Below are 25,231 nucleotides of genomic sequence, written 5' to 3' on the forward strand. Positions count from 1 at the left end.
CACACCCCTCCGAGGTCCTCCCCACAGCAGCCCAAGGTACGGCGGTGCCAGGCAGGGAGCCCCCTTGCGCCGGCGGAGCCCGAAACGCGTCCGAAGCCGCTTGCACTGCCACCATCTTTCTCAGCACTCCCTCCCTCCCGCCGCCGCGGCGCAAGGGCTGCCGGGACGAGGCGGTACCGGCAGCGGGGATTGGTCCGCCCCCGTCACGTGGCACGGCCGTCTGTGAGATCGCCCGTTCCTCCGAGGCGTGACTGCGGCGGCGGCGGCGATTGGGCGCGGGGCGCGCGGCTTCAGCGCGAGGGCAGTGCCCCCCCGCACGTGACGTAGACGCGGGGCTCGGAGGCGGCTCGGGAGTCAGGCGGCGGCGGCGGCGGCGGCCGCGTCCCGCAGCGGCGGCGGTGAGTGCGGGGCGGCCCGGCCCCTTCCCCCGCCCGGCCCCGCTGCCCCGCCGCCGCCTTCGCACGCCCCGCGCCGCCCCTCGGCTCCGCGCCCGGCCCCGGCTCCCCGCCGCCCCGCGGCCCGCTCCCCCTCCGCGCGACCGGCCTCGGGCTGCCCGCAGCCCCAGGGCTCCCTTCAGCTCCGCGGCCCGTAGCGCGGCCGGGACCCCCCGCAGGGCAGCCAGCGCCCGGGCTTCGCGGGGCCGCCCGCTGGTGCTGGGGACGGAGTTGCTCGCCCGGGGGCGGGGGTGTCTGGGGCTCCGTGCGGCCGCTGGCCGGAGCGGGGCCCTGGCCCGGGGCGGGGCGGCCCCGGCCGCCGTTAGTGCCCGGGGCTGCTGGGCCGCGGCACAGCAAGTCTGGTGGGGCCGCTCGGTGGCTGTATCCTTCAGCCGGTAGCAACGGAGCGGTGTGCTGCGAAGATGGACACCTGGGGCTGGAAAGGAGTGACGGCGTGGGGGGCTGCCAGCCTTGGAGGGAAGTCTGGTTCGAGGCTTGACTTCTTTCTTTGTCTTTAATGATTGCAGCAAGCGCTAGCAGCACGGGCCTCTGCCGTTTCCCAAGGAAACTTCAGAATTAGATGCCTTGTTCCACAGCCAACATCCTCAGTTACCCTTAAGCTGCCGGTGAAATCCGTGTCTGTGCAGCTGGAGCAGGCCTTTTGTGATGCAATGGGAACTATGCCATGAGGACTGGTAAGACTTGGCCATAGCCATGACGGAGCCCCACAGGGTTTCGTTCACCACTCTCCATGGTCCACTGAGCAGCAGCTTCTTGAAGAGATCTCGGAAAGACGATGGAGAGCAGCCCCAGGATTCTGAACCGGCAGCGACAGCTGTTCGAATCACGCTTACTCTTTTTGAGCCGGATCACAAACGTTGCCCAGAATTCTTCTACCCAGATCTTCTGAAGAGTTGTCGAGGGAAAGTAAAAGGTGGTTCTTTAGGAGACAAGGTGAGTCCCCTACCTGTGGCCTGTGGGGAACCTGCATGGTATCTGAAGATTTCAAAGGCTTTTTTGGTATTGCTGTTTTAATGCTGTTTTGAGAGCTGGGCACGTGTTAGCTGTAAGGTGCTGAGAGCTGGAAAGAGGGTGGTCAGGCAACGCGCGGGCAGGAGAACTGGTATCCAGGCAGCTGTTGCCAGCCTGCATTGTCCCACTCCTTTGCCTTGGCTGGAACTGCACTTCAGAAGGGTGATGTGTTGGTGGCAGAGTGTGGGACGTAATGCTCGTTTGGTTTGGAACTGTTTGGCCTAAAGTGATTTTGGCTATGGCTATGAGGAGCTCTATTCCAAAGAGCATTGAAATGAAATACTTCTGTGACAAGTGCTTATATCTTTCTGGGACTCTGCTCTACTGTGTGTGAATGCTTCCACCACAGTGCTTGGCATCTCTTCCTGTGTGGTGGACGTGGTGCTTTCAAGTGTTGCCTGACAATTGTTTGCCTGTTGAAAGCCATTTCTCAGGATATGATGATGTGCAAACTTCTGTAGCATGTGAACCTTGTGTTATGGGTGCTTTTCTATGAAAACAAAGTTGATTGGATTCTGCTGACTTTTACTGTTGCTCTTCAGAACTGTTTAGCAGTGCGTTGATAATTCACGCTGCTTTTTTTTGTTTGTTTTTTGTTTTGAAAGTCAGGAGAATTAGAGACATGTACAGAACTGGCTGAGAGAGCATCCAAAACCTAGAGATGCTCTCAGAATCATAGAATGCTTTGGGTTGGAAAGGGACCTTTAAAGACCATCTAGTCCAGTGAGCAGAGACACCTTCCACTAGATCAGGCTGCCCAGAGCCCCGTCCAACCTGACCTTGAATGTGTCCAGGGACGAGGCATTCACCACTGCTCTGGGCAGCCTGTGTCAGTGTCTTAATGCCCTCAGCTTAAAAAGTTTCTTCCTTATATCTAATCTAAATTTACCCTCTTTTGGTTTAAAGCCATTCCCCCTTGTTCTATCGCTATGGGCCCCGCTAAAAAGTCTGCTCCCATCTTTCTTATAAGCCCCCTTCAAGTATTGAAAAGCCTGGTCTCCCTGGAGCCCCAGCTCTTTCAGCCTTTCCTTGTAGGAGAGGTGCTCCATCCCTCTGATCATTTTCGTGGCCTCCTCTGGACCTGCTCCAACAGGTCCATGTCTTTCCTGTGGTGGGGACCCCAGAGCTGGAGGCAGCGCTGCAGGGGGGTCTCAGCAGAGCAGAGGGGCAGAATCCCCTCCCTCACCGCGCTGGCCATGCAGCTGGTGATGTAGCCCAGGGGACGGGTGGCTTTCTGGGCTGCGAGTACACATTGCCAGCTCATGTCCAGCCTTTCATCTATCAGTACTCCCAAGTCCTTCTCTGCAGGGCTGCTCTCAATCCCTGCATCCTCCAGCCTGTATGGATACTGGGGGTTGCCCCAGCCCAGGGGCAGGACCCTGCAGTTGGCCTTATTGAACCTCATAAGGTTCATGTGGGCCCATATCTCAAGCTTGTCCAGGTCCTTCTGGATGGCATGATGTCCTTCAGGCGGCAGCCGCTCCACTTACCTTGGTGCTGTCCGCAGACTTGCTGAGGGTGCACTCAATCCCATTCTCTATGTCACTGATGAAGATGCTATATAGTACTGTACTAAATACTAAAGGTTGATTTGGCTGAGCTTTTGCCTGGATGCTCTAGTCATGATGGGTTTAATGCATGGGGATTTGGTGGCAGTGTAACTGGATCAATTCTGATGTTTTTGTCGTCTTTATTTTTGCAGAAGAAAGACCTGGCTGATCCCTTTAATGATGATGAAAAGGAAAGGCATAAAGTGGAGGCTCTTGCTAGGAAGTTTGAAGAAAAATACGTATGTTTTTCTTCTTTATGTTATGTTATCCTCTAGAATGGGCAATGCTGCTTAGCTCTCAACCAGTAGTTTAATGTTTATTGGCTCTTACGCTCCTGTTCTCCTGCAGTCCTTTATCCTAGGTGGAAGGTACTGTTTTCTATGTTCCTTTTCTGCCTCAGGGCTGTGTTCCACAAAAATAGTTCAGATGCGTTCTTAAATCGGATTAGTCTGATTAAAGTGAATGGCCTTCTCACTTGTAGTAGCAAATAACTTACTGTAATTCATGAAATGTAATTTTCTTAAGCAAAGATTAATTTCTAAGCCTTGTTGCTGCAGCACGATGTAATCTGTCAAGTCTTGAAGTATGGTGCTGTGGTGACTTTGCAGCCCTTAGGACAGTAGTACTGAGCTGGGTACCACAACAGACATCTCTGTCTTACCCATTTCCTTTCTGTTCGTCCTCTCACTTTATTTCTCTAGATGGCAATAAAACTGCATTATGTTTTACAACTGGCACTTTTGGATAGAGAGTTGCTGTATTGGCTTGTGGTCCAGATTTGACCTATGGGTCAGCCTGATGTACCACGTGTATGTTTGATCCATGTAGTACTGACTTCGTACTGACTGCATAGCAGTTAGAACAGTCCATCTCTGTGCTGGCAGAAACGTTGAAGTGGTGCAGACCAATTCAGCGTAGTCTGCTGACACAAATTCTGCCTGTCTGGCAGGTCAGCGTCTTGTTTCATTTGGCCACGTCCTTTTTGGTTCTGTGTGACAAGGCCTAAAAGTGGATTTACCGTATCCTGAGATTACGGTATGATGGGAGTTAACGTTGGTTTGGTTCTGCTGCTTCTAAGAGCAAGACAGAGCTTGTTCCCTTTTCTGTGCTGGAGCCAATGTCACTGTCCCGTATTGGGCCTGTCCCCACGGTAAATGGAAAAGGAGGATGAATACATTGTCCATCTTTTATTGTTTAGGGTGGCAAGAGACGCAGAAAGGACCGTATTCAGGACTTGATTGACATGGGGTATGGATATGACGAATCGGACTCCTTCATCGATAATTCTGAAGCAGTGAGTACTGGGGCAGGAGCGAGGCTGGTTAAAGGCCTGCGGGGGCTGAGCTGGCATCTGGGGAGAACCTGAACAGGGTGCAAGCCAGGAGCGTGCCAGGGCTGGGGGGCGACAACTCCTGGGGCAACTGCATGGCAGGAGAATGCTGGTTGGCAGGCATGTCCACAGCCCTGTTGGTTCTTGGTCCACAAATCCCACTCCATTCTCCAAGCAACTCAGCTACAGAATGAGGTAACAAAGCTTACAGCACCAATAGATTGTTCTCTGTTGTTTCCAGTATGATGAGCTTGTTCCGGCTTCTCTTACCACGAAGTATGGAGGGTTTTACATCAACTCAGGAACACTGCAGTTTCGGCAAGCATCTGAATCTGAAGATGATTATGTTAAAGAGAAAAAGAAAAAATGTCCCAAGGTCAGCAAGCCAGCTTTCTTGGTCATTTTCTTTGTTAGAGCTTGGAGAGTTTGCGTTGTGAAGTGTGTTGACATTCAAAGTAGAGTTGAGGTTTGTGAATTGGTGTGGACAGAATGGGGATGAACACTTGAAATACCATTCTGTCCCTGTATTTGATAGTAAAGTGAAGCACATCTGGCATGGATGAGGCTCTGGTGGGGTTGTCTAGTTCCTAGAGTAGAGGTGATAGTAGTCCCTTGTCCCCCTGAAAAATTGGTTAGCCTGATGGGGATGGAGAAAACAGTGGTCCTCTTTGGCAGCGTCTGTTGGAGACAGCTCTGTTTTCACAGTGCTGAGGTGAGGCGATTAAAAGGGGAAAACCAGCAGCAGCATTTGGCATCCCTTCCCCTTTACGGATGGGATCATCTCTAGTGCAAAAGCTAGGTGTGCTGTGAGTTCTTGAAGACAGTGCATGCCAGCACCGTGGTGACAGATGTGTGGGGTTTGGGTTAATGTGTCGGGTGGGGAAGGAGCTGTTCTCCTGTTCTTGGGAGAGGGCCCAAAATGGCTCTGAGGGTGCAGATAGCATTGTAGGAGATGCTTTGGTTGTGACTTCATTTCAACCCTCTCCAGAAGCGGAAGTTGAAAGATGGAGGTGAAAAAATGAAGAAGAAGAAGAAAGATGATTCTTACGACAAGGAAAAGAAATCCAAAAAGTCCAAGTTTCCAAAAGCTGGGTAAGGAGGGGGAGGGAACACCTGCTGCTCGACACCTGGCTTCAGGGTTACAGGTGGCATTTCTTCTGCTGCAGTAGTACCTGATTGGTGTGGGGTGGCTCAAGTGCATGCTGCATAAACACCAGCAGGCAAACCCCCGTAGCTTCCAAAGTGGGAGAAAAAAGGCAGCTGAAGATCAGAGAAGGGGCACAGTTCCACAGCAAGTGTCCCAAGCAGAGGGGCACAGCTAGCTGCGATGTTGGTGTTCCTTGGAGCTCTGTTTAGGCGCTCATGGTGGGAACAGATATTGGAGAGCCTGAAGAGAAGGAAAAGGACTACTAAGACAAAGTTGATGGGAGGAAGGGCAGAATGAAAGGGCATGAACTCAGAGCTGTATGAGTGTCAGGTTAACAGGGAGGAAGAGGTCAGAAGGACATGGGTGGCCAGAGCAGAAAGGCAAGTTGTGTGTTGGTGCTCTCGCTGTGTAGTTGTTGTACTCCTGTCCAAAGTACTTCTTGGATGAGTGCTTTATTCTCTTCTTGTTCTGTTGGTTTGCCCTTGCTTTTGTCTGCCTGGCCTCTCTGTTTCAATGTCTGTATCTGTTGCTTCTGTCTCTTTTCCTACATTTTCCTTCTAGTTTTTTCCTTCTTGCTGTAACTGTTACTCAGGGTTTTCTTTCTCCTGCTTGAATCTGCTTTCTGGCAACACCAAACCACATGTCTGGCACAGTACTGTCGATACACGATTCCTTTGTAGCAAGGAAAAGCAGTTTGCTGTTCTGGTTTTGATAGGCAAGAAGCATCAAGCTGCTGTCACATTAACTCTCTCTTGCTTCGGTTCCTCTGCGCTAGTTTGTGTTTCTTGCTTGTTTCTTCCTTTCTGGAACAATGCATGCAGTTAAATAAGTGCATAGCTGAGTGGAGATGGCTTAAGCTCCATCACCTCTCCTCAGTGAGGAAGGACAGCCGTCTCTTCTCCAAGCTGACCAAACAGCAGGACCTTAAAAGGCTGCAGTATATTTTTCCTGGTGTAATTGGTTAAGGGGCTGAGACTTTCCAGGGGATTGGTGCATATGGCTGAAGTGGACTGGGATGAAGGTATCCTTCTTTCTTCCCCTTCATCTTGTATTCATCTCAGTTCCCTTTCCTCCTCTGTACTTTGTTTACAGCTTTACGGCATTAAATGCAAGTAAGGAGAAGAAGAAGAAGAAATACTCTGGAGCTCTTAGTGTCAAGGAGATGCTGAAGAAGTTTCAGAAAGAGAAGGATGCTCAGAAGAAAAAAGATGAAGAGCAGAAGGTGGCGACTCCTTCACCAGCAGAACCTCCAGCGCCAAGGGAGGCAGAGGCGATAGCTGACCCTTTGCTGTCACTTTTTGGCCATGCCAGTGACAACGACCTGCTTCAGGCAGCGACAGCTATGGACTCATTAACTGACTTAGACCTGGAGCGGCTTCTCAGTGAATCCCCAGAAGGAAGTCCTTTTCCTGATGTGGAGGATGGGAGTGATCCTATTGGGATGGGCTTGGAACAAGATTTCAAACAACCACCATCCCTCCCAGAAGGCCTGCCAGCCCCTTTGGAGAAGCGCATCAAAGAACTGGCTCAGGTATGGCAGTTCATTGCAGGGCAGTAGGATGGTGTGATTACTGGAGGGGGGCAGCTCTGCTGGGTTTGTGGCAGAGAAGAGCACAGTGCAGTGCCACATGGGATCACACTGCTGTGTCACCCAGTTTTCTCTTATGGCCAAGTCACTTTCTTGAATGCCTAGGCATCAGGTAGCGTCAAAGGCCTTGGCCTTGTTATCTACTGAATCATAGAATGGTTTGGTTTGGAAAGGTCCTTAAAACTTTGTCTTTAATGAACATGAATAATGCATGAATGTAGTACAATATCACACCTGTCAGTATTGCTTCTTGACCTCTGTTGGCAAAGTATGGACCGGATGCAAGAGGTAATTACCAAAGTCAATTTAACATGAATGAACTTAAAATGTGAACTAATGAGGGTGAAGGGGAAATTCCACCATAATAGTTTTAATGTGCTGTGATGGTCAGGACAGCACCTGTGAAGTGGCCTGTAGTGTTCTGTATATAAAATAAGTGGGTGCAGCTGGAAAGCATTACCTGCCCTACAGTGTAAGAAGGCATAAAAAGCCCTGTAGATGGGGCTTGAGGATTTGTTAGAGCTGTTTCCCATGTCATATGCAAGCAGATGCCTTCACTGAAGCATGGATGCAATTTGACATCTCCCACACTGGAGCTGCATCACTGGCTGTTTGGGTTCTTTACCCATCTTCAATATCTCAGTGTTGGGGTACCATTTAGGGAGTGGTATATATTAATTTCTAGAAGTGTGGTCCCACGTCTTTTCGCCAGTAGCTCCTCCTACAGCTGGACTCCTGTGGGACTCCCCCATCTTCTCCAAAGTGTTGCCCTGGGCTTTGGGAAGCGCTTTTCTGGAGAAGCGAGAGCCCTGGGTACTGGTCAGGGATCCCTCTCCTGACATGTTGAAGTGCGCCTTCAGACTTGCAATGGGGCTCCTCTGATGTGAGGGCTGTTGCCATCAGCCTGTCAATAAATGCTGAAGTGTTTTGTTCCTGCTGCTAGAGTTTTTAAACATTGATTTTAAGTCGTAAACAGTGCTCTTAGACCTTTGCAGTGGTGTGTGTTCGGCCTTCTGTGGCACAGTAATTTAGAGCACCAGTTACTTAAGCATATCTTACTTAATAACTCCTGTTACTAAAGATGAGTTGCTATTAAAGATAGCTGTGTTCTGCTGAGACATTTTGAGTGTGTATAGTGTTGTTGAGCAGATGGAAGAGAAGGATGAATTGAGAAAAATATTGCCACAGCTGATAAAAAGAATGAGCTCTTCATGGATGTTTCTATTTGCTATTTAGGTTGTTAACAGCAAACACTCAATGTGAAACAGCTGTTTCTGAACTATATCTGAGGTAAAGGAGAATATTACAGAAGGTCCCATGATATCAAGCTGATCGTTAATGTGGTTGCAAGATAGTGTAATAGCAGACTACCCACAGACTTTCCTGCTGAGATGCTTCTGCTGCTGTGTCTCTTGTTGCTGGACTGTGTGTGTTAAGACAAGAAACCAGGGAGGACAAATACAAGGTTTAAGAAATTGAAGCTTCTGTCAGATAGGATTTTGTGACGTGAACTCTGTTGCAGGTGGGGATGAAGAGGTGCCATACCTCTGTGAGCCAGGTGTCTTCCATCCCAGCAGGTGGGAGCATCCCCTGAATTAAATGGAGCCTCCAGGCATTTCCTCTTCTACTTAAACTGATTTGACTTTAGCCCTCTCCTTCCTAAAATAATTTTCCTGTTGAGGGCTCTCTTTAGTGTTGAGCCTTTTCCTTTGACACCACCAACCATTGCTGACAAAGAGGAATGTACACTTTCTGGGCATAAATTAATTGCTTACCAGCCTCAACCTTGGAGTGTTAAATCAGGGGATTTCAAAATCATGCCCTTCTGTCCTGGTCTGCTTTCCCTTGCAAGGAATCGCTAACTTGATGTGGTGCCTTGTGGTATGAATCCCAGTTTTGTTTACATCCCTGCTCAGAAGGGACTGAAAGCTCTTGGCAGTTTTTTACTGTTTTGTTAATCTCTTGGAATTATTTTCCTGCTGGACATATTTTTCATGGGTGTGATTTTTGGGCAGTGCTGTGTTTGCTGCAGTCATAGCTCAGGAAGCTTCCTGAACAGGATTTTTTTTTTTTAATTATTATTTTTTTTTTTTTTAGTTTCCATGGTGTTGATTGGGAATAACTGTCCCCTGTGGGTCTTTCTGTTGGTTTCTTAGCTTAGTGTTCAGATTGGTCTAGAAAGCCTGGTGATAAGTATTCCTGACCCTCATTAAATGTTCCAGGGACAAGTGCTATGCTCATATTACTCAATCTAACAGCTCTAATGTGAAGTTAAAACCGTGCACTGGAACTGTCCCTTCTCCCCATGGGAAGTATGCCAAAGCCACCCGTTGCCACCAAGCAATCTCCTTTGTTAAATGGAGGTTATCTTCATTCCAGTGCAGCAATTCCAATGCACTTGACTAGTACATCTGGACAGGAGAATCTAGAATGGGAAGGTCTGTGGGCAGGGCATGGTCTCACCAGTTCAGATGGCAGGGTTGGGCTTGGAACTGAGGAGGCCTAGGAGGAGCGGGGCAGGCATGAATCTCTCTCCTGTCTATCAATTGTGGCATCTTTCAGCCTGTCTACAGCAGGTAGCTGGTGCAGAGTTTGATGGAATAAAACTGTGCCTTGTTTTACAGTATTTCTGAATCAAGACTACTTGATTGCTTGTGCTTGTCTGTATCTGTGAACTGATGATGACTTGTGTTATTTGCTGATTTCCAGGCTGCCAGAGCTGCAGAGGGAGAAGGCAAACAGAGATTCTTCACTCAGGATATCAACAACATCATACTGGAGTAAGTGCTGCTGTGAGAGAGGAGTGAGGAAGGAGAATATTAGAGCATTTTTGGTAAATTCAGGAGCAGGTTCAGCAGGAGTTATGCAGATGTCTTTGTACAGATCCTGCACTCAGAACATGCCTAGGAGACTTTCATGTTATCCTAGGAATGGCTTTCAGTTGAACTATGATGTATAGCTGAGGTAGGGGAATGCTGGAGGGGATGTATCCAGGTCTCCTGTTCTCAAGGTGTTACTTGGTATCTGTGTAATTAAATTTGGTCACTTGACCTGTGATTGTAACTTGATACAAGAACACTAAATCTCCCCCTGTCAGAGATGTCAGGCATGTTCTTTGCTACTTAAGTTATATGTTGTATGGAATGTTTTATAGCTGGGATAAGACTGCTGTGTTCAACTGGCTTTCTGTGCGTACTGGGGAAACTCCATTACTGCTCTGTGTTTTCAAGTTCCCCAATTATAGAATACCAGTGTTGCTTCACGCAGCTGTTGATAATGGCTTCATTCTTCTTCAAGTGCTTGGAGAAGGCTGATGAATGCACGCAGCTTTGTGATCATCACAGTGTAATAATACTTACACAGAGGCTTTAATTTCATTAAGGTTTATCAAGGCACTTGAAGGGAAATGCCAAAAGGAAGTTTGGGAGTCTGTTTCTGTCTCGTTTCAAGTGGTGATTACCACCTTTCAGCATTCTAGTGGTGACTGCACAAACAGTCCTAATCTGTTGTCAAACCAATAACTTTAACCACATTGAGAAGAGATTATAGATTGGTGTGACTTTGCCATATAATCAATTAGAGGGTTTTACACTTACTGACACTGAGAAAAAAAAAACCAAACAAAAACTTAAAAAGCTGGTCTCCCTAGGTTTTATATAACTGTGCAGATGGGTTTGGCACACGCTGACCTTTCTAACCTACTTCACTGGGAAGGAAGTTCAAGCTCAAGGGATAAAGTTTGTTTCTATATAATCCTGAGTTAGACTGCCGTAGTATCTGACATAAGCAGCGTGTACCTCTCATTTCATTGCCTGATGCTCCTGCACTTCAGTTGCCAGGCAGAACTGCAGAACAAATGAGACTGCTGACATCCTTTTGTTCCTTTTCCAGATACTCTGAAACTAGATTAAAAGGCATAGCTTGGGATAAAGGGCTTGAGTCTGTTGATTCTAAAATCTAAAGAACTATCACATAGTTTGGCTTGTACTCTGCCCCTCTCTCCCTGCCTCCGGCTCCCCAGGTTGCATCAGAGTTGCACTGATGTTGCTTAGAGAACCCCTGCCAGATCCCTGGTCAACGTTGTCTTTGTTTTGTTCTTCAGCATAGAGCTGCAGACCCGGGAGTTGAACAGCCAGATCCGGTCAGGGGTGTACGCTCACCTGGCTGCTTTCTTCCCCTGCAGTAAGGACACTCTGGTCAAGCGTGCCCGTAAGCTTTATCTCTATGAGCAGGTGAGTGAATTTGGCAGCCCAGCCCTGTCTCATGTGTGTTAACCCAAATCTCCAGAGCACAACTGTTGTCTACCTAAGGTGGTGTTGTCCTGCACTGAGCATGGGTCAGGCACCACGTTTGGTGGTGCAGATTCAGAACTGGCCAGGTCTTGACCTGACAGATTTGGGTGCCTCAGCTGGCACACACCATGTGGAACATCAGTCTGTTCTGTGATTGCTCTAGGGTGGCCGACTGAAGGAACCTCTACAGAAGCTAAAGGAAGCTATTGGAAGGGCTATGCCAGAGCAGATGGCCAAGTACCAGGAGGAATGCCAAGCCCATACTCAGGCCAGGTTTGCCAAGTAAGCTCCTTGTTTGCTTGTTCTGCATCTGTAGCCCCTCTCAGCAGGCTCCCTGTGACCTCATGAAGTTTACCACCTATTTTTGTTCTGTAGTCAAAAACTGCTGGTGGGCATTAATTGGCCTAATTAAGCTGTGTGCCGTCTTTGTGCTATCTATGGTGAAGCCAACTACAGCAGCATTGATGAGGCTGTAACTTGGCTGAAGTGTTTCCCTTCTGTGCAGGCGTGTCTTTAAGAACATGGCAGTCTGAGAACAGTAAGGCTGGATTAGTCCCGTGGTTTCTGTTGTACAATATCAGGAGATTTCTTAACTTTGAACACTTAGCTCAGCTCACTCTAAGCAAGAGGTTCAGGCCCTCTTCCCATGCGTGTGTTATCGCTGACTAGTGAGACCTCTGAACAGTGTTGTTAGAGATACTTAATCCTGTCCTTGAACCTCCAGGACAATGACTTCCACTTCATCTCTGTCTCCATTTTAGGATGCTGGAAGAGGAAAAGGACAAAGAACAGCGCGATCGAGTTTGTTCTGATGATGAGGAGGATGAAGAAAAGGGAGGGAAGCGTGTCATGGGACCGCGAAAGAAATTTCAATGGAATGATGAAATCAGGTTTGCATGATTTAGATATTAAGTGAACTGGTGACTTGTCTTATTCTATGCAGTTGGAAGGGAAGCATTTCGGTGTGTGTATCTTGTTTTCAGAGCAGCGCTCATCGTCTGTAGTAACAGTCAGCTTGGAGGTTTGTGGCAGACTGTGCTGTTTATGGAAGCCACTGTTGCGTTTATTAAATCTCACCCTTATATACATTGCAAAATTAAGCTGATTTCAGGCATAGGCCGACTGAGAGAAGTGCTAAGAAGCCTTTATGCAGAGGCCAAAAAGAGGGGCGGATCTCTAGGAAAAGAAGGAACTCAGCTGAATTGCTGAAATCTTACAGACCAGACTCTTAAGACAACCAGAATCTGGTTGTGAACGCTTGTGAAGTTAATGGGGACTGCTGCTCCTGGCACCCAGGAGTCTGACAAAGAACAGAGTGTGGGGTGAAGGGGAAAGTGACAAAGGATAAAATGAGAATCAGTCCGGCTGTCTTTTTCATCTTGCTCTGTAACAAATTGGGGTGCTGCTCTGTAGGTGGCTGATTCATGTAGAACAAAGCAAGCTTCACTTCCTGCCTTCTCATTGCCTCTCAGCATGAAGGTCTGCAGAGAGGTTCAGTTCTGCAGTTGTTAATGATGCCTGTAATTCTGGCACTGGTTTACCACCTCTGCTGCTTCAGGAGATTAAAATGGGAAGGGGTAACAAGGCTATTATCCCCTGGCACATTGATGTGTGTGCACACAGAGAGCGAGGAACGTGCCTTTCCCTTCCTTTTTCTTGCGGAGGCTGCACAGGGTCGGTTTTATTAGCAAGGTATTACAGAGCCAGGTGTGTCTTGGCGTATTTAGCCAGCCCTGGATAAACGGGAGGACCTCCAACTGGGGAAAGTTGATCTGCGTAACTGTATTTGAAATCTTCCTGTTCTTCAGGGAGCTGCTTTGCCACTTGGTGAAGATTAAGTTGGATGGTTATGACCTTGACAAGAATAAGGCTCAGTCTCTAGAGGATTATGTGAAGACCTTCCTAGATGGAGAGGTGAAGCCCCTTTGGCCAAAAGGCTGGATGCAGGCCAGGTGAGCAAGAATCAAGTTGTACTCCAGGGATTCCATGTCCTAAGGGACCTCGGAAGGTCATTAGCCCTACCCCTGCTCAAAGAATGGCTAGCTTCACAGTTAGATCAGAGTGCTCAGGGCCTCGTTGTATGGAGTTTTGGAAATCTCCAAGGATGGAGATTACCACAGCATCTCTGGGCCCCTGTTACGGTACTTAATCGCTCTTCATGAAATCTTTTCTCCTTATTTCCAATTAGAATTCCCCTTGCTGTACTGAACTTATTATTCCCTCTTTTTGCTTTTTATTGTGCACCTTCTGAGAAAGGTCTGGCTCCATCTTCTTTGTGGCTCTGGGCCTCCCTGCTCTTCAGGTAGTGGCAGACTGCCATTAGATCCCTCCTTGGTCTTCTCATTTTCCAGGCTAAGCAAACCCAGCTCCCTCTACCTCTCCTTGTCTGTCATGTGTCCTTGTTCCTCAGCCGTCGCAGTGGCTCTGGACTGTCTCCAGTTTGTTGACATCCCTCTTTTATTGTGAGGACCCTGAAACTGGATGCCATATCCAGATGGGACCTCACAAGTGCTAAACGGAGAGGAGTAAGCACTTGAACTGCTGGCTGTGCTCTTGCTAATACCTGCCAGCATGTAGTTAGCTCTCAGCAGTACACCCTTGCAGTAGTGAGTCATGTTCAACTTCTCTACCAGGACTCCAGGTCCTTTTCTGCAAGCTGCTCTGTAGCTGGTTGGCACCCGGCCTGTGTTGCTGTGTGGGGTTATTCCATCCTAGCTGCAGGACTTTGCATTTGTCTTTGTTGAACTTCACAAGGTTTGTGTTGGCCCTTCTCCAGCCTGTCAGGGTCCCTGTGAATGGCGCCCCTGTCTTCCAACATATTCTCCCCCTTCCCGCTGTTTTCATGTCACCCTCAAACTTACTGAGAGTGCAGTCCGTGCTGTTGTCCAGGTTTAAGTGACAATGTTCAGTGGTCTTGCTCCCTGTATTGACCTTTGGATGCTGCTGGCAGTGACAAGTTACAAGGTAGAACTGGGACTGAGGTGGGGCTGACTGGTCTGTGGTTTCTTGACCCTGTGTTACAAAGGATTACTCTGTAATCTGTCTCACAAAGGATACATTTTTCAGACACTTTGGGAAATCTTCCCTAGAGTATTCCCAAAAGAAAGCAAAGCAGAATGTTTTAGGGGCTTGCACTAGCACAGCAGAGAGTTGGCAGGCTAAGCAGGAATTTGGTGTGGTTTTCTTTACCCTATCTGGTGTCTTCACTGCTGTTTCCTGCTCTTTCACACCCTCCACCATCTGTGCCATTGAGCTGGCAGTTGCAGAGAGCCCTACAAACTGAAGAAAGTCGTTCTACTGGGACTGTCACCAGCTTCTGGCCTCCTTTGTTTTGCTCAATAGTTTTAAAGAAAGGACAACTGTACAGTCTTACTGCTGGAATCTCTGTCTCTTTGTATATAAAGAGATGGGCAGTGCTGTCTTCTCTCTGCTGAACTTGCTTTTTCGGTTTCATGGGGGATAAAGGAAGAAGTAGGTACCAGTTCTTAAGAGCAGTAAGTATGGGTAGCATGTTAACGGATCCCTTTGGAAAAGTCTGTGGCCATTTATTGCAGTTGCATATGCACATGAAGTAGTGAGCATGGTTGTAGTGTGTTGTAGTGTACGGGAGCTGAATGATGGCATTAGGAGGTGGGTGCAGATTCCTGCTTAGTTAATAAAGATATTACCAGCTTGAGAGTCTTAGCTTGCCAAGGTTTAAAAACGCTTTTCTTTGAATAGAAGGAAATTAAAATCTTTTGCTCCTAGTTTGTGGGTGAAGCTGTTCTTAGGGATACAGATGTTCACCTAAGACTCAGTGTAGGAGGGCCTTCCAGTGAAGTTAACTACAGAATAACTGAATAAAAGTGGTTTTCCTGGTTGCTTTCCAACGGCTCAAGGACAATGGTTTCTCCTGCTGGGACTCGATGGAGTTGGACTTGATGATCTTTATGGGTCTCTTCCAACTTAAGATATTCTACGATTTTATGACTTGGTGGTTTAAAGACAGAGGGTAGACCGACAGCCACACATAAGGGGAGGGATTGGCAGCACTAGGAGAACTGTAAACTTTTGTGGACAAGTCAGCTTGATTCACTGTCATCATGATCACAGAAGTTTATCTTTAAGAGGAACTTGAAGGTGGACAGAGTAGCAGCTTTGTGTATGAGTTCAGAGGGGCCCTGCCATGGTTCAGTTTCCTCAGTTAGCACTAAAAGGCAATTAACAAAATACAAGGTTAAAATCAACTTGCTTTTTAAGAGGAAAAAGGATGACAGAAGTCTTTATTAAGCTGTTAATAGCAGAGGAGAAGTGTATTCTGTATGCCAGTACTGATGGTGTATTTATAAGCTTCTCACCCTGACATCTGAGGTGGCAGCTGTTTTAGGTGAAAGAGTGTTCATGTGAGATTCTGGTTTACTTAGCCATGGTAGTAAAGGGGTTTGGCTGAAGCTGTACTTATTGGTTGTGGTTAGTCAATTGTTACAGAAATGGTTGTGCTGATTTAAGAAGTCACCTCAGCTGTTTGCCGGGGACGCGGAGGCAACAGACACACAGTGTGCGACGGCTTCTCATCCCTGTTGCTGTATTTGAGGCAAGGGAAGGTAACTTTTCTCCCTTGAAATCGGTGAAGAGCTCTTGGATGATCTGTGGCAGCAGTAATTAATGCCCAGCTTGAACGATTGTACTGCCTCTCCAGTTGCCTGTCAGCTTTTTAAGCTGGCAGAGCTTTTTCCTTAGTTATTGTCCAACAACTGCCTTAATGGCCTTTCCAGCGCCTACAAGCATAGCTCCCCAGAGAGGGAACTGCGTGGGGGAGTTCAGGAGGATTTTCCTGGAAAAGGGATGAATATTTGTTTGCTCTCTGTGGGTTTAATTTCACTAAGTCCCCTGCTGTACTCTGCAGCTCTATCTCCAGTGATCCCAGCTGCTCTACTGGGTCTTGCTGGATATCACTTCTCATTGCTCTCTTCCCTTCTTAGGACACTGTTTAAGGAGAGCAGGCGTGTACATGGACACCTCACATCAGTCCTGTGAGTATCGCGCAGCATTCCTTTGGAGTGATAACTGGTGAACTCCGTTCCCTGGGGCCTGGGTGGATCGTGCAGGAGCACCTGAGTTTGCTTGGCTCTTGTCAGATAGTTTGGCGCTGCTTCGTTTGGGGAGGTGTAGGGAGAGTAGTTGTTTGTGTGTGACATCTCCCAACAACAGACTTCTGAGGTGCTTTAGCTGTACAGTAAGCTGAAAGAGAAGAACTTTGAAGCCAGGTTGCCTCCTGGCCTTGTTCAACAGACTGGAGTCAGGCCTCTGTGCTAGTCCCTCGGAGGCAGATCGAGGTAAAATGGAGTGTGATGCCAGCACTGTGATTATTGCTGCCTGTTCAGTCGGTCCTTACTGGATTCCCTCTTTCTTGTTGCCTGGTTAAAGGAGGGGTACAGTGAGCTCAAGCTAGTGAAGATGGTGCAACAGGCTTGTGGGTGGCAAAGCAAGAGAGCCATCAGAATCCAGCTGGGCAGGTGCTTTAGTGCCAAAGGGTCTTGTGGATCTTGCTGGCAGTCTGTAATAGATGATGATACAGACTTAGGCTGATGTCTGTTTGACAGACAGTCCTGTTCTTGGCACTGGATGGGTGAAGGGAAGTGTGAGAGAGAGTATGCAATAGAGTGTATAGAGTCATCCTTCCCTCAGCCATACTGTTCCAGCAGTTCAGGGATGTCTTGTACCAGAGATTGCATCTGACCAGACCAAATGATCTATTTTCCATGAATTTGGCAGATGCTTTTGCATCCTTGACTTCTTCTGGGAACCTGAAAGAAATGTGTAACTTTTCTCCAAAACAGTCTCTGTATCAGTTTCTCTCTGGGTGTTGCTATAGCTAGGTCAGCAGTGGGTTCCTGTAGTAGCTCCTGGCCCTGCAGCTGGTGCAGGAGGTATCTGTTGAGTGCTTTTACTGCTCTGCTACCATTTCGAGACTCTGCTCTGCTCCCTAATTCATTCCCCTGCGTGGGAGTTGGGGCTTCCTAGAGCAGCAACCAAATGTCACACCGTTTTGAATCCTAGCAACCCGAGATGCTGCCTCTGTTCCCTCGGTTCTTTGTAAAAGACTCAGTGGATCGTCATTAACAGGGCCCAGGTGTGCTCCCTAATTGGATGCTTCCATGTGGACATTGAGTGAGCTATGTTTCTTTTGTCTCCCTCAAAACAGGGCGAAGAAGAAAGTTATAGCTCCTACTAAGGTGAAAGTGAAGGTGAGTTCTTGTGGTTTTTGGTTCTTGTGGTTGACATATACCAAGAGTCAGGTGACTGCCATCTTAAATCCTGTATTTGAGCCTTGTATCTATACATTAGGTACAAAGAAGTTGTGTTGTGAAATAATGCTAGTTGGCGTTGGGCTTGAAAAAACAACTAAAACAGCAGCTAAAATTGATGGCGGCAACAGCAGTAGTTGGCAGGGAGGCGGGGGGCCAGCAGGCACAGAACTTGCTTATTCTGCCTTTTATCCCCAAATTGCGAACCTTCCCTTCCCTTGTCAGCAGTAAATCCTGCCTCTGTTCTGACTGCCTTCTCTTGTGATTTTTTTGTTCCAGGAATCTTCCTGCAAGCCAGATAAAAAGATGTCTGTTCCTTCGATGCACTCAAGCAGCACCTTAGCTCTGTCTTCAGAGCCCCAGGGAGGAGCTCTGGGCATCAGTGCCCAAACCAGAGAACTCTTGTCCCTTGGGACAGCCCAAGCAGCCAGCAGCACTGGCACTCCTGCTACCTTCATGGATGACTCCTTGGATGAGGACTTAATTCATAATCCCACTTCCTCCCTCGAAGCAGTCTCTAAGGAACTGGCTGTGCTGAACAGCAGAGTGGGAGAGAGCCCTGACTTTACTCTTCCTGGAGCTCCAAAAGCTCCACCAGAGAAGATCCCAACTCTTGCATCCTCAGAGGAGAAGAGGACGTTTCCAAAGTCCAACCCTTCTCCTACATCATCCTCTGGTTCCCTCCAGTCTCCTCTAAATTTCCTGGCTGAGCAGGCCCTGGCATTGGGCCAGTCTTCTCAAGACAAAAAGACAGAGAACTCTAATTACAAAGACCTATCCTGCCAAGCCTCTCCCAGCAAAATCCTTCCTGAGGCGCACCAGGCTAAACAGAAACACCACAGCCTGGTCCGGCCAAGCCATGGGTCTCAGACATCCACCCCAGTGCAGGCTTCTCAGGTGAAGGTCTTTCACTCAGGCAGCCAGCTACAGAAAACTTTCACCTCCCCGGCTCAGTTTGTCAAACTGCAGAATCCCAAGTCCTCTGCCCCACTGCCCCAACGCTCCCTCCTCCAGCAGGTCAAGTCATCAACCAAAGCTCAGAGCTTCCATTCCTCTGCGTCACCAAGCAGCACCCAAAACTCCAGCAGCTCCCACAAGAGCCCAGGCTCATCCTCATCATCTCTCAGCTACACAGGAAAGCACTCAAGTGGCTCTAGCTCTTCAGGACAATCTTACAAATCGCCCTTCGTTTCTGGTTCCCTCTCCAAGCATGGGGCTTCTTCCAGCAGCTCCTCATCTGGAGCTTCTGCAAACCAGGGCTGCTCCTCTGGGAGCTTATTGCCCAGTGTGCAGACCCCTTCCTCGGGCCAGGCATCCAGCCGCCCATCCTCAAGCTCCTCCGTGAAGAAGACACCTGTTTCTCAGAAACTGACTCTGGTGGCACCTCCTGGAGGTTCAAATGGAGATTCTAGCGGGGGCACTCAAGGGGTGGCCAAATTGTTGACCTCCTCCCTAAAGCCAGCTGTTGTTAGCAGCACCGCATCTTCTACCTCTGTGCCGGTAAGTAGGGGTGTGCTGGCCCAGCCTAAAGCCAGGAAAATGCATGGCATTGTGTCAGGCCATCTCCTCATTTGTTCAGACTTGCCGTGAAGTGATGACTTCAAAAGAATTTCCTGAAATTCTTGAATGACTGTCTGGATCATGGCTGCTTAGCCTGGGAAGTCCTGGCCTTTGCCATGGGCTTGCGCTGCAGAAGTCAAGCTTTCATTTTCAGTTTAAAGTAACAGCTAAGCAAAATGCTGTGGTACCTTCCAGACTGCGATTTTTGTGTAGGTTGTGTAATGTTCCTGCCCTGGCTTTGTGAGTTATGGGAACAGTAGGGCTCCTGTTTGGGTCAGGAGGAAGTGTGGTAAGGTAAGTTATCGCGAGTGCTAGAAATCACTGCATAAACTAATACTGTAGTGACCAGTTTGCTGTTAATTCGGTCTGCAAACTTGGCCTTTCTTAAATTATTGCAAGTGATTTTGGTTTTATTGCCACTTTCTTCACAACTGACCTGTAGGTTAAATAACTTAAGATACTGGACTATAAACTCAAAATGCCCACCCAGCTTTCTTTGGTGGTTCTCTCTGCCCATTTTCTGTTGCTCCCCGGTTACTCCCATAAGCTACTGAAGTGATGTTTGAAATCAAGCTCAGTGGCACACTATGGAGTTCAGGTTCTGACAGTTTGTTGGGATACAATGTCTCGTGAAGGACTCCTGGGTTACCTGTAAAAATTTGTGTTATTCAGAGTTGTATCTAATGGTATAAGGGCCATAATTTTAATCTATAACAAAATGTAATAGTTCCTAATGCTTGGGTATTAATTTGTTGTTGGCTGCTCATACCTGCCTCCTTTTGTGGCATGTGGAAAGAGCTGGGCAGTTAAATGAGTATATTTAAATGGGCCTGAAAACCATGTACTGCTCAGCCTGTGTACCTTGTCTGTTACTGAGATAGAGAGCTGAAAGGCATTCCCCAGTGGTATGTCTCTCCATGGGAGAGATCTCAAATAATGTTCTTGGGTGCAGGGGTACACCAAACTTTGGTGCCTTGAGTTGTCAGCAGTGATACACTGCCAAAAGTGAGCAGGAAGCATCCTCCCTAGAACTTGCAGGCAGTGCGTAAGTTCTTCCTCTGCCTAATAGAGGCACAGTTCCAGGGTAAGGGAATAACGGAGTCAAATCCAATACAGTCGCGTTTAGACAAGCGTAGCATCCAGCAGCTGGATTGCCGGTGTCTGGGGCACTTCCAGGTGGCCTCAAGGGTTGACAGCTCTTGGGCCCTGACTGGGAGGGTGCTTCTTGCAAGGAGGAATTCTTGAGCGCCCCATGTTTTGCAGATCTTCTTTTAAGTATGACTGATACTATGCCTTGGTTAACCTACTGACTGACCTTTTCTGTTGCTTTTCAGAAAGGAACTAGTGGAGCTGTGCTGCTAACGAATTCTCCCTCCTTAAGTGTACTGGCTCCATCCTACAAGTCCAGCAATCCAAAGCTGCCAGCTGCCCTGAGCTCCACACCATTAGGTATTATCTCTCCTATTCATTCCTTCCCTCTTCATGTCATCTCCTTCAGTTCAGACTCCTCCCCAAAAGCAGGAGTATCAAAGGATGCAATAGTTACGGGACCTGCTCCAGGAACTTTCCACCATGGCCTTGGCCATAGTGAGTATACTCCTGTTCATGCATGTGTATGTTACTTGTGCCTGTGCTGTCGAATAACAAGAACATCAGTGCTCTACTGTGTTAATCCATTGCAGACCAACCCATTTTTCTTGCTGTTGCTTCATGCTGTAGTTCATGCATTTAGATCTCCAGCAGCTGCATTTGGAGAACCTTGGGCACATCCCTATAGCTAGCCCAGAAGTCCCAATAGCTGGAAGTTGAGCTCTAGGCTAACTGCTGCAGCTCTTCTGCTCATTTCTGTCTTCAATGTGTATTTGTTCCCTTTTTTCCCCCCTCTTCTTTCTTTGTTTTTCTCTCTAGGTCTTCTAGCTGGCTTGCACTCCAGCCCCCACCATGCAGCGCCACTCCCACATTCTGCCCTGTCCACTCATTTACCGCAAAGTTTGCCAGGTAACTTGTCAGACAGTCGTGTTTGTCTTCTGCGTGGTGAATCACCCTGTATCTCAGCAGGTACTTCCTCTAGGGGTAAAAGCAAAGTGATTGTCCACACTGGCTGACCGGCGCGGTCGTCGCTAAAGCCCGTGGCCTCGCTGCGGTACCAAGCGAGGCGTAGCCCTCTGTCCTTTCCTCTTTAGCTAGCCAGGGCAAACTTGTGCATTTGTGGAATGATGGGCCCTCAGTGCTTATAGCAAGTGTTGGTTCCTGGAGGTACTCAGCTTTGCTGCTTGCATCGTGGTGAAGAATTATCCTGCCAGGATTAAAGCTGTGCATGTTTATGCACAGTCTGCCAGGATGGCCCAGGAATGAATATTCTGGCTCTGTGGAGTTTTGTTACTGGTGACCTATATAAAATGTGTCAGACCAGAATGTCTTGTGTCTGTGCACTGAGCTAATTGCTTGCACCTCCTTCGTGACAAGTTTGTAGTGTAAATGGAGATGCCTTACTTGGTGTTGACAACATGATGATTTTGCAGTTAAGCCTGTTCCTGCCCCAGTTTGATGCCTGCAGAAGCAATGCATAAAACAAGAGATTTCCGAGGAACACCTTCTCTGCTCCTAAATGGAGTCCTGCCTGGTGGGCTGTGAGCGTGTGTAAATACGTAGCACTGTGGAGGAAGGAGAGAAGTGAGGGGGATCCGTGCAGCATTTAGAAAATTGAAATGCAGGGCCAGCAGATTGGGCTTATCTGCTTCAGGGAGTTGCTTATCCCATTGGTAAATGCCATTTCTGCTTTCTCGATCAAGTGTTCTTTAGCGCTTCAGAGTAGTTTGGTGCCACTGTCTCGGTACCTGCTCCTGCTGTGATTGTCTGACTGGGTGATATGCACCTGGTTTAGGAGTGGGTGTGCTGACCTAATGCTGTCGTACTGAGGCCATTGGATGTGTGGATAACCTGCTGGGGTTCGTGTGGCCTCCCCTAGCAGTTGTAGGGTAAACTGCCCTTGACTGCTGAGCGCAGTGCTGCTTTGCTGAAGAAAGAAGAGTGTGCTGTGCACTGGTGGAAATTCAAAGAATTTGTTGTCTTTGCTTCTTTTGCTGAGGTTTGTCTGAAGTGGGTTGTTATGCCACTCCAATGTGGTGGAGCAGAAGCAGCAGCTACTAGCAGCAACTGCTGCCGTGGCAGATCCTTCCTTCCTGTTTCTAAATTAACAATTGCTAGAGAGTGAGGTGATCGCGTTTGGTTTGAACATGGGTGGTGAAATGTATTCTGTGTCACTAAGGAGGAGTTCCCTCTCCCATTGAGGGAATTTAGGGTGGCTGCTTACTTCACTGTTGCTTGTAGGGCTTGTAACAAAGGCATTTTTCAATGGACTGCTGGTCTTAAGCAGGACATGGTGGCAGAAGCTGCGAGTAGACAAACGGTGACTAGGGATAAGTGAAGAAAAACTGACAATTGAGACTGCTTCATCAGGGACTCACTTTTGCACTTCGTGTTTTCACATAAAGATTGGAGATTGAGCCTAGTGCTATCATCTCTGGGTATACTACCAATTGTGGTGTTTTGTAGAAGAACACAATTTAAGTGACCACCATAATCTTAAAGTGTAATCATTTGTTTTGCGGCATAAATTGTGGCTGGCTGTGTAAGCAGATGGCCATAGCTGTATTGCTCTGTCTGAAAGCTGCAAGGACTCTGGGAGGTTGCTACAAATGCAAGGAAATGTTGATGTCTTAAGTGAAAGTGTTTATACCAACATTCACCAAAAAAGCGTATGAGCAAGGAGCATCCAGTGCTTGCTTGTGTGTTGTCACTGCTGCATTTGCTAGCGGAGGTGCCTGCACAGCTGCTGCTGTGGCGATGGTTCTGAGTGCTCGCTTTACAGATGTGACGTGCTGGGGCTGAGCTCTTGCATGGAACTGTCCTTGTCCTGGAGAAGAAGCTGTTGCTGTGCTGCTCAGTGCCACTGCTACTTAACTGCACATCTCAGTACACCCATTTGTTCATCATAGTCTGATGGTAGTTTTAATTGCTCCCGGAAAACTTCTGCTTCCTTAAACTTACTTCCTTTTTCTCTCTTCAGTGCATTTTCTCTTTTTCCTCCATACCTGTTCCTTTCTGTTACTTCAGTTGTTAGATTCCTATGATTGCTGTTGCTATCGGTAGGCACCTAAAGCCTTCATTACAGCGGCAAAGGTCTACTACTGGTGTTATTTCAAACCACCTTTAGATGCAAGGCAGCCAGTACCATGTATTTCTGCTGTCCTAGGTGGGGAGACACAGTAGGGCGGCTTTTAGAGAAGGGCATAGGCTACCCAGTCAACCAGCAATCTGAATCTATGCCATGGTGCTTTTGCTGGGAGGCCACAGGGACCCTCAGTGCTTCCCACACCTCAGGTGCAGAGGCAGGGCTGCTCCTAGTTGTGAGGTGTCTCCAAGCACGTCCTCTTACCCCCTGATTCCTCGCGGCTGAAAGGGAAAAGTACGTCTTTCTGTGCAGAGAAACCTGGCTGCTCCAGCTGCGCGCAGCTCTCTGGAACTTATGTCAAACCCCCTTCCCACTTGGTTGTATTTTCTTTCAGATGCTTCTCAGCTTCACGGCAAAGGGTCCAATGCACAGCAGCGCAAGTTGTGACGTCTGCGAGGAGGGGAGCTAGAGCACACATAGGATAAAACCAAGAGGAACAGGTCATGAACTTTGGATACTGGCTGTGTCTTTTTTTTTTTTTTTTTTTTTTTTTCCCCTCACAACTGGAGAGACTGAACTGCAGTGAGGAACTCATTGGTGTGTTTGCTTGGAGGCTTTCAGAGCTAAGCCCCACACAAAGGGCCACTTTGAGCCATGCCCTAATGAGAGAAGCATTTTGTAGCACTGTTTTATCGCTGCTGCCTTTCATGCATTCCCTGGCACTGGCAGGAGCTAGAACTTGCAGGGAGACTCGGGTGGCTTGGATTTCTTGCAGTGGTTTCCCACCCACCTGTGTCTTTATCTGCCAAGTACCTCCAAGTCCAGTTACCTCCTTGGTTTCCCAGTGGAGGGTATGAAAGGTGCTTCTTTCTTCTGCTTTGGATTTACTTGGATAATTCTAGCACTGCCAGTGCTTTCTGAAGACATTTGACTAACTCTTCAATTGTACTATAAAACTGTGCTACAGTTAATTGGAGGACTTAACGTTTCCTGTGTGGTAAACCTAACGAACCACCTGATGTTCCCCTCTGAAGGAGAAGGAAGACTCTTTAGAGAGACATTTTTAGATGCAGTCATTGACTTTGAGAATTCTACTTCTTTTGGGTTTCGGATTATTTTTTTTTCCCCTCCAAGGGATGCTTTTTTCCTGCTCAGTTTTATCCTCGTTGCCATCGAATGCATTGGATTGGATGGGACACTTTTCAGCATGTCACGTGTATAGGAAGACATAATTCCAGTGCCTTTTATGGTGGAGCAAGAATGGACTAGTGACACACATTTCAGCCCTGTTTTGTGTGCTCCTCAACCCTTTTTTAATCATTCTGTATTTAAAATGTATTCTGGTTTATTTAATAGAGCTTTTTATGGTTGCACATCAAAAAAAAAGAAAAAGCTGCACTGTCTGGACTTCAGTGGTGTCTTGGTGACTGCAAGTACAGTACCAAATCCAGCAAGAGCACCAGTTCTTATCCAAGTTTGTGCAAGTGGGTTCCAGGCCCTCCCCTAAAGCCATTCTTTCCTAGGGTCGTCGGTTGTGATCTCTTTGGCAGGCAGAGGGAACGATCTAGATTAACCAAGGTCACTACTAGTCAAATGAATTCTAGAGAACAATATTGCTTTCCTCAATGATTTCTGCACTAGGATCATGTGCTTGTCACAGCTGCAGGAATGGGGACCATCTATAATTGGGGTGTGTCTTTTCTTTTTAATTTTTTTAAGTCTTAGACCTAAATACTTCTCCTGAGCATGCCCTTTCAGTCTGTGCATAGCTAAGGGCAGGCTGTGGTTCCAGCTGAGCTTTATAGGGTTTGATTTTCTGCTCTCTCCTAGCCTGCCT

The 25,231-nt window shown here is 47.9% G+C and overlaps 1 protein-coding gene across 7 annotated transcripts; it reads left to right on the forward strand.

Moving 5' to 3' along the window:
* The first annotated feature begins 245 nt into the window (after nucleotides 1-245).
* On the forward strand, nucleotides 246-24,786 carry UBN1 (ubinuclein 1). 7 transcript variants are annotated; one of them, XM_056337794.1, is made up of 18 exons: nucleotides 246-398; nucleotides 962-1,388; nucleotides 3,169-3,255; nucleotides 4,215-4,310; nucleotides 4,588-4,722; nucleotides 5,335-5,438; nucleotides 6,586-7,024; nucleotides 9,791-9,861; nucleotides 11,184-11,313; nucleotides 11,537-11,655; nucleotides 12,135-12,263; nucleotides 13,182-13,325; nucleotides 16,335-16,385; nucleotides 17,558-17,600; nucleotides 17,940-19,160; nucleotides 20,555-20,807; nucleotides 21,129-21,218; nucleotides 23,789-24,786. In XM_056337794.1, exons 2-18 carry the CDS (start codon nucleotides 1,149-1,151, stop codon nucleotides 23,839-23,841), a joined length of 3,405 nt encoding a protein of 1,134 aa, XP_056193769.1. In that variant the 5' UTR covers nucleotides 246-398; nucleotides 962-1,148; the 3' UTR covers nucleotides 23,842-24,786. The 7 variants fall into 7 exon arrangements, with proteins under 7 accessions (XP_056193769.1, XP_056193774.1, XP_056193773.1 ...); XM_056337799.1 differs by having other exon boundaries at nucleotides 20,555-20,669; XM_056337798.1 differs by lacking the exon at nucleotides 21,129-21,218.
* Nucleotides 24,787-25,231: the final 445 nt, after the last annotated feature.

The sequence above is a fragment of the Falco biarmicus genome, chromosome 4 (assembly GCF_023638135.1).
Source record: "Falco biarmicus isolate bFalBia1 chromosome 4, bFalBia1.pri, whole genome shotgun sequence".
Lineage (NCBI taxonomy): Eukaryota > Metazoa > Chordata > Aves > Falconiformes > Falconidae > Falco > Falco biarmicus.